The 15,634-nt window shown below is 44.6% G+C and overlaps 1 protein-coding gene across 2 annotated transcripts in view; it reads right to left on the bottom strand.

Moving 5' to 3' along the window:
• Positions 1 to 9,067: 9,067 nt before the first annotated feature.
• Positions 9,068 to 15,634, bottom strand: part of B3GLCT (beta 3-glucosyltransferase) — a 67,873-nt gene continuing 61,306 nt past the window's right edge. For both annotated transcript variants that reach the window (XM_064172745.1, XM_064172754.1), the window contains exon 15: positions 9,068 to 10,642. In XM_064172745.1, coding sequence (XP_064028815.1) covers positions 10,475 to 10,642 — 168 coding nt within the window. In that variant the 3' untranslated portion in view covers positions 9,068 to 10,474. The remainder of the gene's footprint in view (positions 10,643 to 15,634) is intronic.

Raw genomic sequence — 15,634 nt, 5'->3', positions numbered from 1 at the left:
AAGTTTCTCCTGAAGTTGAGGTGAAACCTTCTGTGTTCTACGTTGTAGCTGTTGCTCCTTATTACTGCACACCACTGAAAAGAGTTTGGCCTCATCCACTTGACACCCACCCCTCAGATATTTGTATACATTGATCAGATCTCCTCAGTCCTCTCTTCTCCAGACTGAACAACTCCAGGTTTCTTGGTCTCTCTTTGTAGGGGAGATGCTCAAGGCCTCCAGTCATTCTCGTGGCTCTCCACTGGATTCTTCTCAAGTAGATCTCTGTCCCTCCTGAACTGGGGAGCCCAAAACTGGACACAGTATTCCATTCACTAAGAGCAGAGTAGAGGGGGAAAAGAACATATCCTACTACCAGAAGTAGGTACAGAAACGTCTCGTCTGTAAAACCCAGGGGGAAATTTAGCACTGCCACTTGGCATCATAGATAGAATGCTTTGGGTTGAAAGGAACCTTTACAGGTCATCTAGTCCAGCCTCCCTGTAATGAGCAGGGACATCTTTAACCACATCAGGTTGCTCAGGCCCTGTCCAACCTGATACTGATCTTTTTTTCAAGGATGGGGCTTCTATCACCTCTCTGGGCAACCTGTTCTAGCATTTCAACACCCTCACTCAAAAAAACAAGTCTTCCTTACATCTACTCTGAATCATTACCATTACCCCTTGTTCTGTAACAACAGGCCCTGCTGTAAAGATTGTTCCCAGCTTTCCTACAGGCCCCCTTTAAATACTGAAACACTGCAATAAAGTGTTCCTTCTCCAGGCTGAACAACCTTAACTCTCTCAGCCTTTCTTCATAGGAGAGCTGTTCCAGCCCTCTGAGCTTTTTTTTGTGGCCCTCCTCTGGACATGCTCCAACAGGTCTATGTCTTTCTTGCGCCAAGGACTCCAGAAGGAACAGTACTCCAGGTGGGGGTCTCACCAGAGCAGAGGCACAGAACGCCCTCCCTTTTGATGCATCCCAGGATGTGGTTGGCCTTCTGGGCTGCCAGTGCACATTGTTACCTCGTGTCTGGCTTTTCATCCACCAGTACCCCCACAGGCCTCCTCCACAGGGCTGTCCTCAATCCCTTCATCTCTCAGCCTCTATTGGTAACAGAGCTTGCCTTGCCCCAGGTGCATGATTGAGGATGTTCTGGCTGTTCTCTCTATAGGTACTTGAGTATCTGAAGTGCTTAGAGAGAATCAGCTGCAGTTATGGAGTATAAAGGCTTGAAAGTTAACACTTGGAGCCCTTAGAAGTATTTCAACACAGGTGAAGAGAGCACTTCAGAAAGAGATTCAGCCAGCAAAAGTATTCCTCAGGAACACCTGAGAAAATTAGACAAGACAGTATAAATGCTCCCTTATATTGTACTGTTATTACCCAGCCCAGTGATAGTGAGATGTAAATAAAGGCTCTCAGCAGTAGTGAATGTGCAAAATAAGTTCCCTGGACCTATGAACACTGAGGTTTGGCAGAATCTTAGATCTTTGAAATAGTTCTTATAAGTGCACATATGTAATGCATAACAAAGATCTATAAAGTCCCCTTGAGCACACACTCTGCAGAGAGTGCTGCTGAGTATCTTATTTATGTAGTTAGTTATTTGCAGATGGAGGAAGAGAACACATCACTGTAACACAGAAAACTGCAATTAGTAACTATTTTTTTCATTATTCAGAAGGACTTAATGGAGAAGAGAACACTTTTTGGAGGCTCAGGAACAATACAGAAAACCATATTGACATCATGCACGTGTAGACAGCTTACCATTGCCTTCTCCAAGATTTCTCCCACAGGTTAGATCCCTGAGAGCTGAAAAACTACAATTCTAGTGCCTTTTCAAATGATTCCAGTGGAAAACTTTGCTCTGCTCTGCTCTGCTTTGCTCTGCTCAGCCCAACCCAGCCTTTGCACTCAGCAATCAGTAATGCCTCTGAAGGCTGACACAGAGGCACAGGATGCTGGCATGTGCAAGCAGCTCCTTGCAAGAGGGCAGCAACAGAGAGCTTGCTTGCTGGTCCTGGTATTCTTCACACTTAGTGGTGGGTTGCTGTTGAGTGAACTGGCAGCTCCTGAAGTGCTTTGAAAAAACAAACTGATTCTGCCCCTGTACTCTGCACTGGTTAGACCACACCTTGAGTACTGTGTTCAGTGCTGGGCCCCCCAGTTTAGGAGGGACATTGAGATGCTTGAGCATGTCCAGAGAAGGGCGACGAGGCTGGGGAGAGGCCTTGAGCACAGCCCTACGAGGAGAGGCTGAGGGAGCTGGGATTGTTTAGCCTGGAGAAGAGGAGGCTCAGGGGTGACCTTATTGCTGTCTACAACTATCTGAGGGGAGGTTGTGGCCAGGAGGAGGTTGCTCTCTTCTCTCAGGTGGCCAGCACCAGAACAAGAGGACACAGCCTCAGGCTGCGCCAGGGGAAATTCAGGCTGGAGGTGAGGAGAAAGTTCTTCACTGAGAGAGTCATTGGACACTGGAATGGGCTGCCCGGGGAGGTGGTGGAGTCGCTGTCCCTGGGGCTGTTCAAGGCAAGGTTGGACGTGGCACTTGGTGCCATGGTCTGGCCTTGAGCTCTGTGGTAGAGGGTTGGACTTGATGATCTGTGAGGTCTCTTCCAACCCTGATGATACTGTGATACTGGGGCATTGATGAGTGCCCCAACATTCCTGTGGGCCCCACCTTCCCATAGGTTCCCTCCAGGTGTTTCAGTAACTGAAAGGGATCTCTAGGAAGGCCAGGAAAGGACTGTTCAAAGGACTTGTAGTGATAGGATGAGGTGCAACAGTTTTACATTGGACCAAGGTAGATTTAGGTCGGATGTAAGGAGGAAGTTCTTTACAGTCAAAGTGGTAAAACACTAGATCAGGCTGCACAGGTAGGTGGTTGGGGCCCTGTCCCCAGTGACATTCCAGATGTGGCCCTAGGCACCCTGATCTAGTTGGGGGTGTCCCTGCTGATTGCAGGGCAGTTGGACAAAATGACCTTTGAGGGTCCCTTCCAACAATCTGTGAATCTGCAAATATGTTATTTTTTTTCTCAGCAGGGAAGCAGTTTCATAAGAACATGATGGGAGTTATCTGCCTGCACCAGTCCCTTAGGTCACGGAATCACAGGGGCTGGAAGTGACCTCAAAAGATCACCTAGTCCAACCCCCCTTGAAGAGCACACAGATCACACAGGAACACATCCAGGTGGGTTTTGAATATCTCCAGGGAGGGAGACTCCACAACCCGCCCTGGGCAGCCTGTTCCAGTCTTCTGTCACCCTCGCAGTGAAAAAATTCCTCCTCATGTTTACATGGAGCTTCCTATGCCTCAACTTACACTCATTGCCCCTTGTCCTGCCCTGCATTGCCCAGCCTCAGCAGCAAACACTTTTCTTTCATTCTTCACAGTGATTAGAGAGGACTTGGTGTGAAGAAGCCTCAACCTGGCCTATAAATAACTGGCACAATGAAGCATTCACTTTTACAAGCAGATCACCTCTGTGCCCAGGAAGGGGGCACTTCTACATCAGTGTGTCAGGGAAGCCACACAGCAAGTTAGGAGTTGGAGGAAATCACTGATCCCTTCTCCAGTGCCTCCAGCATTACACCTTTGCCATGCAAGCAACACAGTGCCTAGGATGGCTGCAATAAAAGCCTTGAGCTAGATACTGGTGATGAGCCCTGCAAGGGGCCCAAATGTTAACAGAAAACACTTTCCTTCACAAGCAGCAGATTTTAAACCTGCAGCTCACAGTGGTAACTGCCCAATTAAGTGCCAAATGGGGTGAGTGCAGCAGGAGGGCTGTGCTGGGTAACTCAGTGCTGGTACTGCAGGACTGGAGTGCAGTCTGGAGAGCTAGGTGATGGGGTGGCTGGAGGCAAAACCAAGCAGCAAAGTGATGTAACAGGAGAGACAGGCTGAGCAGTGATGTAAAGTGATGCAGACAGCCAGAGTAGCTTCCCACAGAGGTGTGAGCTGCAGATGACCCATCCTGAAGAAAGCTGCCATGTGCAGGATGCCAGGACACGGAGGAAGCTCATGTGGCTCTCCAGCTCCCAGTGCTGCCAGCGACAGCCTTGCAGGGAAGTGAAGTGGGGCCGTGGGTGGAGGACTTGCTCTGCATAGCTGTGTAGGTGGCTGAACCCCAGGGGCTGGAGACTTGCAGAGGTTTTGTGCTGCCACCGACAGAACTTTAAAAAAGGCAGCAGCATTTTGTGTTACACTTGAATCTCTCTGACATTTCCCCTCAGTACTAATTGCTCCCAGCAGTTTCTCATCCTGCAGCAACTGCCTGGCACTTGTGTCAGTTATTAAAAATCTGTAAACAGCCTTGTATAGGGTTAACACTCCTGGGGGAGTGACCCTGAACCTGACCCTAGGGGTCTTGGCCCCTCCTCAGGGGTGGGCCACACTCCAGGTGATGGTTAGCCCACTCCCCCCACTTCCTGCGGTATAAAAGAGGAGCACTTCCTGCTCCTCACTCTCTTTTCGCCCTCTTTCTCCCTACCTGCGTTCATGACCGCACACACACACTGATACTGCATACCAGCCACGAGGCAGAGACACCATCACACTACTCGTGTTGTATCCATCCCTGTTTTGTATTTTGCTGTTTTCCCTTCCTTATCCTTTGTAAACTCCCCTACCTCCAATCCCTTTTTTCTAAGTTATTGTTAAACTTTTCCTTTTTAACTTCCAAATAGAGTGAGATTGATTTATTGGGGTGTCCCTACCTTTTATCTCTCTCCCTGTCTTTTGGGGAAAGGAGGGGGAGGAGGGGAGGGCACTCTATAAACTCTATAAATTCTATAAATTGTCATTGGGTCTACCAAATTTATAAGAGTCTCTGGGAACTTGCATTTGAACCCAAGACAAGCCTCTAGAGGAAAGTGTCTGGAGCTACCTTGCCAGGTTAAAGAGAACCTATAAGCAAGTAAAAATAGAATCACGGAATGGTTTGGGTCAGCAGGGATCTCCAAAGGTCATCTAGTGCAATTCTGCTGCAGTAAACAGGGACATCTTCCATTAGATCAGATTGCTCAGATCCCTGTCAAGCCTGACTTTGAATACCTCCAAGGATGGGGCCTCAGCTACCTCCCTGGGCAACCTCTTCCAGGGTTCCACTACCTTCATGTTAAAAAACTCCCTCCTAATGTCCAGCCTAAATCTACTCTTCTCTAACTTAAGGCCATTGCCCCTCATCCTAACACTACAGGCCTTTGTAAACAGTCCTCTTGCAGGCTCCCTTCAGGTACTGGCAGGTTGCTGTTATGATGGATCTGAACCTCTGCTAGGCAGCTTCAAGGAATGCTCAGAGGCAGAGACTCAGGAAGGATCTCATCATTAAGTATCTGATAGGAGGGTGTATGTTAGATGCAGATCAAGTCTTCTGAGTCACACACCAAAGGGCAATGGGCACACCCTGACACACAAGGAAGTCAAATTAAACATAAGAAACCCTTTTTATGCTGTGAGGATGGTCCAATACCACTACAGGTCACCTAGAGAGGTGGTGAGGTCTCCATCCTTGAAGATATTCAAAAGCCATCTGGGTATGGGCATCCAGCTGTAGTTGGTCCAGCTGAGCAGGGGCTTTGGACCAGATGACCTCCAGAGGCAGCTGGGTTATTCTGTAATTCCCCAAGGGAAGTAAAGTATGAGGGATCTGCTCACCCAGATGCCATCAGTACAGTATTGGCTCCAAACCTCTCGGCAACTGCAATTAATACTGCTGAGAGTCAATGAAACAGTCACCTGGGATACTCAAACCCAGCTCTAGGTGCACAGCTCTGAAACACATGATTTGGAAAGCACACAGGTTCAGCTCAGTCTGCCACCAAATTTACTGCATTTTCAGTCAGACTTTAGACCTGTCCCTAACTCCCATTTGTAATGCAGGGATTGAAAGTGGTTAAGACCATCCCCCAGTGTGAACAGCCCTCATGATAAGGAGACTATTAACAGATGGTTGATCGACATATCAGCTCCACAGCTTCTTCACTCCCTCATACAATATTGCTGTTTCTCTGGGATCCTCAAACCATATCCAGCAAAGAGAGCTTGGCTGCCTGCTCTGCCCTGCAGAGCCCAGTGTTGGGGTCTTTGTCTGTGGGCTGTTTCTTGGCCCAGAAGTTGTGGCAAACCAGTCCATGAGCATGCATGGCTCAGCATCCAAACCTTGGCAACCATTTTCTTGTCTGGGGTCCTGGTGTATTTGTCGCAGCAGAGCAAAGCAGAGGTTTGATAGATCCACTGATTTGAACCATTGTCTGTGAGGTGGCTTTGGACTTAACAATCACAGGATACTCTCACACTCTACAGGCACAGGAATTGAAGCATACCCACAAACACCAACAGATGTTCCTACAACGCTACAGCTGTTGTAAATACATACAAGAGAAGTAGACACAAACTAGTTGGTGATGCATGGTAATTTTCCCATCACAATTTTTTCTATATTGGCTTCTTATCATGACAATTAGCAAATTGCCCACACTTTATTGTTCTTCCTTCCCCCCCCCCCCCCCCTTTTTTTTTTTTTGAAGTCTAATTTGTACAATATTAACTTCCTGCTTCTTACTTTCTATTTGATTATTTGTTGAGCCGTTCTGTGTCGGAGCTAGGCTCTAAAGCTTGCAGACTCAGAAAAACATTGCTTTAAAAATGTATTTCTCACAGGAAATCTTAAGTGTTGTTTTGCTTTGCTCTGTTTTTAGCTTGCAAAACCAGCATGCCTAGAGCTTTTCCATATAAAAATGTTTCATGGTAGCAATTTCCCATCACCCCTGTCTGTAGTCTGCCTTCCAGATCAGTTCTTCCTTTCTTTGACTGTGAATCCTTTTGGTTTCTGTATGCATCTGCAGAATGTCTATCTTTTCATATTGAAATAATTCTATTGTAGTGTTCAAAATTAACCAGCACACAGACACAGCCAAAGCTGCTTCATTCTCTGCCAAAGCTGTTTCATTCTCGCCTTCCAAATGCAGGCCCTAGTTAATCTCATCAGATTATTCCTGCTGATTTCAGCAGAAGCACTGCTGATTCCCGACTAACAGGGGTACAAATAAAGCAGTCCAGGGTATCCTCCTCAATGTGACTGGACTGTACTGTACTGACTTCTGTACTGACAAATGAGATACCTGCATCTGGGCAGTGAGAAGGGTGAAGCAACCATGCTGCTGTGACCTACAATCGGAGAAGCAGAGCTGTGCCAGGCAGCACTGATGGGAGAGACTCAAGTGCTCCTGTTTTCCTTAGTATGATGAGGTGGCATCATCAGGGAGTGTTTCACTCATTATTTGAAATTTCACCTTTACTTTTATATCAACATTAACCAGAAGCAATTCCATTACAGCAAACTCAAATTTATTTATTATCAGAGGGTCCAATGAACAAAGCCTTCAGGGTTTTACAGTGTTCTGAAAAGCAAACCTGTTACTTTTCCACTTCTTTTGGTAATCAAGTGGCATTACTGGCTTTGGAAGTACTTCACAGATTCCTATTAGTAGCCCTTACCCAGTGCTGATCTTGGTTTCTAGCAATCAAATGGAATGGTGTCTTGGGTCTCTGGCTGAGACATATTCTAGTTCCAGCCATGGTAACAAAAATGCTAAATCATCAGAAACTGAGGTACTGAAAATTAATTAATTTGGACTCCTTGTTCAAGTCAGGACTCATTAGAGCTGGTGTTAGGGCAAAGTTTTCCTGAACAAAGTCACCTAGCTGGCAAGCTGCCTGAGACTTGTGCCCTTTTTTTCTTCTCTCAGAAGAAGAGACAAAGGTCAGTTTCTTTCAGGTCTCTCCATGCCTGGACCATCTGCAGATGCAGATTCACAGTCTTCATTCACATTTGTGGTCAAATGTGGGATTCAAACACTTCATCACTCACCATTTACATATTCTGCTGTATCGAAGGACCAGTCTTTCAAGACATTCTGGCCCATGAAAGCAGATTAACCAACCAAGCAAATTATACCAAGACAACTCCAGAAACACATATCTTAATACACAGTAGTTTTCTATGCTACAAACATTAAAACCAAGAGTCAGTAATGATTCCCAGATTATTTCATTCACACCACAATTCTGGAACATCCCAGAAAAGGGGATTTCAAGCAATCTATCAGCTTCACAGTCCTGTTTTGATCTGACTGTCACAAAAGCGAGTTGTGAGCTTTGCTGTGACACCATTTCTAACCCCCTTGATTTTAATTAGAAATCAAGTGGGTTTATTAACATGTAGTTTTGTCATTATGTTTCAGATAGTAACAGTCTTGCTAAGTCTCCTAAAGCTACATTCAACATAGAAGGCTTCATTTTCAAAAACCCCCTGGGATTCTCTGCTTGGAAAAAAAAAATCATTAATTTTTTAGTTTATAGAACGTCACTGTTTGTCAGGCTGATGCTAGGGTTGCATAGCATTAGTTATGTCTCAAAAGTCAGAGGTTTTTGGGGGCAGAATACCTGCACACATTACTGCTTCATTGCTTTCAAAACTATGAAGATGGGAAATCAGAATTGTAAGGCTTACTAATACCTTCAGAATCCCTGCAGTAAAACTCAGGGCTAATGGCAAGAGAAAATATGGGCTTTAAGCTAGTTGCTATTACACCTATCAGACTGGAAGTAAAAGTCTGAGTAAAAGCAAGCAATAAAAGAGTATATGGTTCCAAATCTCTAAACAAGATAGAAGCTCCAAGTAGAGCACAGCATGAACCCAAACCACTTCATCTTTGCCTGATCTATTCTGCCTCCCCAGGGCCAGTCTGAAGCTGGAAGTGATCGGACTACGTTGTAAGACCTCTGAAGAATTTGATAATGACATATTTTTTGTGACAGCATGAAGAATCTCAGTGACATGAGGTGTCCACTTGAAAAGCATCTTTCATTTGGACATAACTAGAGACCTGAAAATGAACCTACTCTAGGAAAGCATGTCAGGACAGATTACAACAACAACAAAAAAACCCAAAAACATTTAAAAAATGTTTGAGCTGCAGTTCAGTACAACTGGCCAGAGAGTACTATTCAGGTGACAAAATGTTTAAATAATCCTGTTCTTGGTTTGCAAAGAGGCAGAAGACACGAAAGGTTAAAAGAAAAATGCTTTTATTCGGCTTTCAGATCTCACAGTTCTAAACAGTCAACATAACTAACAATTTATCCATGATACTGGAGAACACAGTCCTGGTATCAGTAAAATGTCTACTGTTTAAGGCACTGGTAGTGGGAAGTAAAAAGACATTAACATGGGTTGCTCCTGTTTAATGAGAATTTCAATCTATTATGAGTATGTGCTTGCTATTCAAATGCCTAACATTCCACAAGCTACATTCACAAACAAATGTTTACACAAGTTCAGTAATTACTGAAACAAGAATCAGTGGTTCCCCTACTTTGATTTAAGAACAAGTACTGCATTACTTTGGAGTGGAGTCAATTTTTTAACCTACCATCAGAAAACAAAACATAAATGATTTCAGCAGTATGGCTTCAAGAACCTGTATTTGGTTACAATGGAGAGAGCAGAGGTAAGTGACAGCATGCAGCAGGCATATGCTGTCATCTTAAAAGGAGCAGTGGTACAATATAAAATTAGTTTAGAACATTCTAAAGCCAGGTTTTGTACAAACATTTTTACGAAACTGAATTACTCAAAGAAAAAAAAAAAAATAAACCAAGAACATTTTAAATATTAATCACTCTTTACATAAAATTATTTGATGATATAAATTAGAAATACTACTGACGTTTTAAAGCTGGCATCGATGTCCTATTGAAACACACACATCAGAAATACTGGCGTGTGCAAAAGTCCTTAAGAGTCGAATTTATACTTGCCAAATAGATCACAGCGACTCAGGTTTCTAAAGGAGCCACAGTGACCTCCCGTGGCCACTTAAGAAATCCTCGTCCTCAACTTTTTTTTTTCCTTTCCATTTTGAACATGATACTCCTCACATCAAAGGTGCAACAGTGGTTCGTGCTTGGTCCACCTGTCTTAAGAAATTACAACATTTCTATTTTTAATTAGTATAAAGTCTTCATACAATCTAGAGGCTGGTCAGAGAAACAAATTCATGTCTGCTCTCTATCAAGAATCTGTTCTGTAACAATTTAGAGAGCTGTTTTCTGTCAGCGAGAGATGATGTTCAATAGATGTTTAACACATGTTCAATATTAGGCTCCCAAAACCAGGAGTTCAGCTTTCTGGGAGAACAAAGGAAGGAAATGTAAATTGATGCTGACTCAAAGTTCAAACGAGATAAAGTTGTATGAGACAATTTAAAAGTGTGTCAAACTCACTGGTATACAAAACTCCAGAACATTTTAGAAGGAAACCAAGCTTAACAAAAGAATCAAAAAATCAATTGGGCACCTTCTTCCATTGCTCTGAAGCAATGTGACAAACAGGAACAAAATAACACCACAAAAATCACAGTAGTGACTGTCCCTCATCTGCAGTACATTAATCATTCAGATCGCATTCTTCTATTGCTTATAAATCCTCTCTGTTATGTCCAACTTGCTCTCCTTTATGTGGCTCTTCTGTGTTTGGTGCCAGCCATGTGAAATACACCTTCACTGGATCAATGTTCCAATGCTTGTGAAATGATACTGGAATTTGGTGAGAAAGGTAGTCTTTTGGGTAGTCCACTGGCCTTGCCTAAGAAAGAATAAATCACCTTAGCACTGAGAAAATGTATATACAAGATGGCAGCAAAGGGCTTTTGACATCATTCTATTAAATTAATTGATAGGCATTATGGCATTATCACAGTATCACAGTATCACCAAGGTTGGAAGAGACCTCACAGATTACCAAGTCCAACCCTTTACCACAGAGCTCAAGGCTAGACCATGGCACCAAGTGCCACGTCCAATCCTGCCTTGAACAGCTCCAGGGACGGTGACTCCACCACCTCCCCGGGCAGCCCATTCCAGTGTCCAATGACTCTCTCAGTGAAGAATTTTCTCCTCACCTCCAGCCTGAATTTCCCCTGGCGCAGCTTGAGGCTGTGTCCTCTTGTTCCGGTGCTGGCCACCTGAGAGAAGAGAGCAACCTCCTCCTGGCCACAGCCACCCCTCAGGTAGTTGTAGACAGCAATAAGGTCACCCCTGAGCCTCCTCTTCTCCAGGCTAACCAATCCCAGCTCCCTCAGCCTCTCCTCGTAGGGCTTGTGCTCAAGGCCTCTCCCCAGCCTCGTCGCCCTTCTCTGGACACGCTCAAGCATCTCAATGTCCCTCCTAAACTGAGGGGCCCAGAACCCAGAACTGGACGCAGTACTCAAGGTGTGGTCTAACCAGTGCAGAATACAGGGGCAGAATGACCTCCCTGCTCCTGCTGACCACACCATTCCTGATGCAGGCTAGGATGCCACTGGCTCTCTTGGCCACCTGGGCACACTGCTGGCTCATGTTCAGGCGGGTATCAATCAGCACCCCCAGATCCCTCTCTGTCTGGCTGCTCTCCAGCCACTCCGACCCCAGCCTGTATCTCTGCATGGGGTTGTTGTGGCCAAAGTGCAGCACCCTGCACTTGGAGCTATTGAATGCCATCCCACTGGACTCTGCCCATCTGTGCAGGCGGTCAAGGTCCTGCTGCAGAGCCCTTCTGCCCTCCAACCCAGCCACATCTGCCCACATCTTTGACTCAGGCTGCAGTCATTATGCAAATGTCAAACTTGCCCTATTTCTCAGGATGAAATGGTCATAACCTATGAAAGGAAGTGGAAGATGAACACTGCTGAGTTTGTATTGTATCTTTTAAAAGACACTGGTTTGGTTCAATAATGAGAAAATGCCTTTTAGAAATATTGTCTTGCTCCTCCTTTTAACAAGTTGCCAGCACAGCCAATGTGATTGTCGGATCCTAATAAGGCTGTAAGCAGCTGAAATATATGAAGTTCTCTGATGGAGAAAGGTTACCAAGTGCAGGTGTTGCAGTGCCAGGGAACTGCAGTGTTACTCTTTACCAGGTTATATATATACATTAAAAAAAAGCAGAATTACAACACAGTTACACAATAGAGTTGACTTCTTAATGCACCAGGCATGTTTCATTTCCTCTGACAGTTTAATGGCACGTAAGTGCATCATTATACAAAGAGCTGTAGTGGTCCCTGGTAAAATAACTAGGTATTTCCACTGTAAACAGAGTCTTTGTAAAAAAGAAATTGATTGAAGGAAAACACACTGGGTTTTTTTTTCTAGATGTAAAACACAAGAAGAAAACTGAGTGGAGACTGAATGAGATTTGATGCCTAAGCTAGTAACTGACTTAACATTGTTAATGTGGCCTAGCACTGGTTAGGCCACATCTTGAGTACTGTGTCCAGTTCTGGGACCCTCAGTTTAAAAAAGGTGTTGAGGTGCTTGAACACGTCCAAGGCTGATGAGGGGCTGGAGCAGAAGCCCTACTAGGAGAGGCTGAGGGAGCTGAGGTTGTTCAGGCCAGAGGAGGCTCAGGGGAGACATTATTGTTTGCTAAGACTACCTGAAAGGAGATTGTAGCCAGGTGGGGGTTGGTCTCTTCTCCCCGCTATCTAGTGACAGAACAAGAGCACACAGTCTCAAACTGTGCCAGAGCAGCTTTAGGCTGGATGCTAAGAAGTTCTCCACAGGAAGAGTGATTTGCCATTGGAATGGACTACCCATGGAGATGGTGGGGTCACTGTCCCTGGAGGTGTTTTAAAGGAGAGTGGATAAGACACATAGTGCCATGGTTTCGTTAATTAGAAGGTGCTGGTTAAAGGTAGGACTTGATGATCTCAAGTTCTTTTCTAAACTGGTTAATTCTGTGATTCTGTGACTGTGGACTTTGCCTACCCATGGTGGTATTAATCAGTTCTGCACACCATGTTCTTCATGCAGTTCTGCACGCACTCCTGATGATAAATCAGGCAGCACAACTAAGAAATGTGAGTATGTGCTGTTGTTTTCCTCTTTGACATTTAAGCACAGAGTGGTTATTTTTAAAAATTCCACTGGAGAAATCCAAGAGGGAGCCTACCTCCCTCAAGACTTTCGAATGAAACCAACTTTAATGAACATGCAGGTTTCAAAAATCTGAAGAATTTAGTTTGAATAGAAACTGTTTTCAGATATCTGAGCTGAAAGATTTTTGCTGTTTGAAAATCAATCAGCTCTTTATTGAGCTACAGACAAAATGTTGCTGTTTTCATAACTCTCTGAGAGTGAGACCTGCTCCAGTAACTGTAATTTCTTTTGCATTGCTTTCTAAGAATTGTGCCACTTATAGGCAGTTGACCTTAAGATACAGAATCCTTGAATTTCTTTTTCCTTACCTTTTATGAAATGGATTCTCATTATCTTTTTTCTTCTTTTGTGTGAGAATTTGTATTTGGAATTCTACAAAATCCAACTATGTTGCTTTTGCAGATTTTATATTTTTAAGACTACAACTCTGGCTGACACTCAACATGGGAAGGTTCCTGTTTTTAATGAGCCAAAATCTTCTAGAAAAGGTTACAGAACATGTAACCTGGTGAGGCTGCATCTGGAATAGTGTATCCAGTTCTGGGCCACTCAGTTCAAGGACATGGAGCTGCTTGAAAGAGTCCAGTGCAGAACCACAATGATGATTAAGGGAGTGGAACATCTCCCTTATGAGGAAAGGCTGAGGGAGCTGTGGCTCTTTGCTTAGAGGAGACTGTGGGGTGACCTCAGTAAAGGTTACAAATATGAAGGACAAGTGTTGGGAGAGGAGAGTCAGGCTCTTCTCAGTGATGTCCAATGACAGGACAGGGGGCAGTGGGTGAAGCTGTGTGCTAGTTTGAAGCAGGCTAGAATGTTTTGGTGAGAAAAACTAGATCATAGGCTGTGAGAGGAAAACAATGGTGATGTCTCCTTCCCTCAGAGTCTTGCTGAACAAGAAGAAGGTAAACATTAGATAACACTCTCACCGTTTTTGTCGGCATTCTCGGGCTGGGCTTTGACTGAGCTGCATCTCCTTAACCTCACCTTCGCTTCTTAACCTCTTGGCTGAACCTCTATTCTTCCTTAGGACTGGGGTAAGGTTGAGGGGGGCAGGGGGAAGGTGCAGGGGTGGTTGAGAGCCCCTCCTGGGGACTCAGATTTCTGGGAGGGGAGTTGTGTTTCTGTATTACCTTTACCTTGTATATTTCTGTCTATAACTGTATATACTGTAAATATCTGCTTGTACATTGTGCTGCTGTAAATAAATAGCTTCATTTATATTCCCAGAGCCGTCTGAGTCTAGTCTGGGTACTTCTAAAGTGTGTAGGGGGCGGGGAACACCCAAACCACCACAAGCTGGAGCAGAGGAGGTTCGATGTGAACATAAGGAAAAACTTTTCCATTGTGAGAGTGGCAGAATGCTGGAAAAGGCTGCCCAGAGAGGTTGTGGAGTCTCCTTCTCTGGAGACATTCAAAACCTGCCTGGACGCATTCCTCTGTGACCAACTCTAACTGATCATGCTCTGGCAGGGGGGTTGGACTTGATGATCTTTTGAGGTCCAACCAACTCCTAACATTCTGTGACATACCTGGCATGTAAGCAAACAGGAAAGCAGTGGAAGAGTGAGCAAGCAGACATTCTAAGCATAAAGATGCATTTACTTCTGTTTCATAATATATACACAGTACAGTCTTGGATTTATGTACTTCAAGGAAGATTGTCCACCATAACATTTCAGCTAAGTCTTTGGAAAATAATTTTCTGGTTGACAGAAAATCCAAATTTTGTTCCTGTCATTTGTAAAACTGTTTGCTGCATAGCAGTGGAATCTGTAGAATAAACACACACAAGTTTGCTCTTTAGGATTAATTTCTGTTTGAGGCAAGTGACAATAGAATTTGTTACAAGAAATAGAGAAGATGAATCACAATTCCAGTGTCATTTTCTGCGTGCAAAATCAAACCGCTGGGGTTTCACTTTCAGAGTGATTCAGTATCAAATGCACACCATCAAGGATTACAAGGAATTGCTTGGTTTTGTTGTATAAGGGCTGTTCCTACGCACCTGTAAAATGAGTTCTGTTCTGTCCTTCCTGAGTCTCCTTTAGTTAGGTGGGTTTGTGTTGTTTTTAAACACTTGTGGAAGTACAAATCATTCAATATCTCTGTTGATTTTATAGGATGTGTTACTTGCTTTCTGTACTTAAAGGAGGTAGTGATGACTAACAAAGCAGGAAACATAGGATTTTTTTGTATGGACAAGGAATTAAATGTTGGATAATGCATTCTTGGTCAGTAGGACAAGGGAGGTTATTCTTCCCCTGTACTCGGCACTGGTCAGGCCACACCTTGAGTCCTGTGTCCAGTTCTGGGCTCCTCAATTCAGGAGAGATGTTGAGGTGCTGGAAGGTGTCCAGAGAAGGGCAACAAAGCTGGTGAGGGGCCTGGAACACAAACCCTATGAGGAGAGTCTGAGGGAGCTGGGGTTGTTTAGCCTGGAGAAGAGAAGGCTCAGGGGTGACCTCATAGCTGTCTACAACTACCTGAAGGGAGGTTGTAGCCAGGTGGGGGTTGGTCTCTTCTCCCAGGCAACCAGCAACAGAACAAGGGGACACAGTCTCAAGTGGTGCCAGGGGAGGTCTAGGCTGGATGTTAGGAGGAAGTTGTTGCCAGAGAGTGATTTGCTATTGGAATGGGCTGCCCAGGGAGGTGGTGGAGT

The sequence above is a fragment of the Pogoniulus pusillus genome, chromosome 3, assembly GCF_015220805.1.
Source record: "Pogoniulus pusillus isolate bPogPus1 chromosome 3, bPogPus1.pri, whole genome shotgun sequence".
Taxonomy (NCBI): Eukaryota; Metazoa; Chordata; class Aves; order Piciformes; family Lybiidae; genus Pogoniulus; species Pogoniulus pusillus.
Note: the sequence above shows the minus strand (reverse complement) of the source record. Positions and strands in the feature narration are given on the sequence as shown.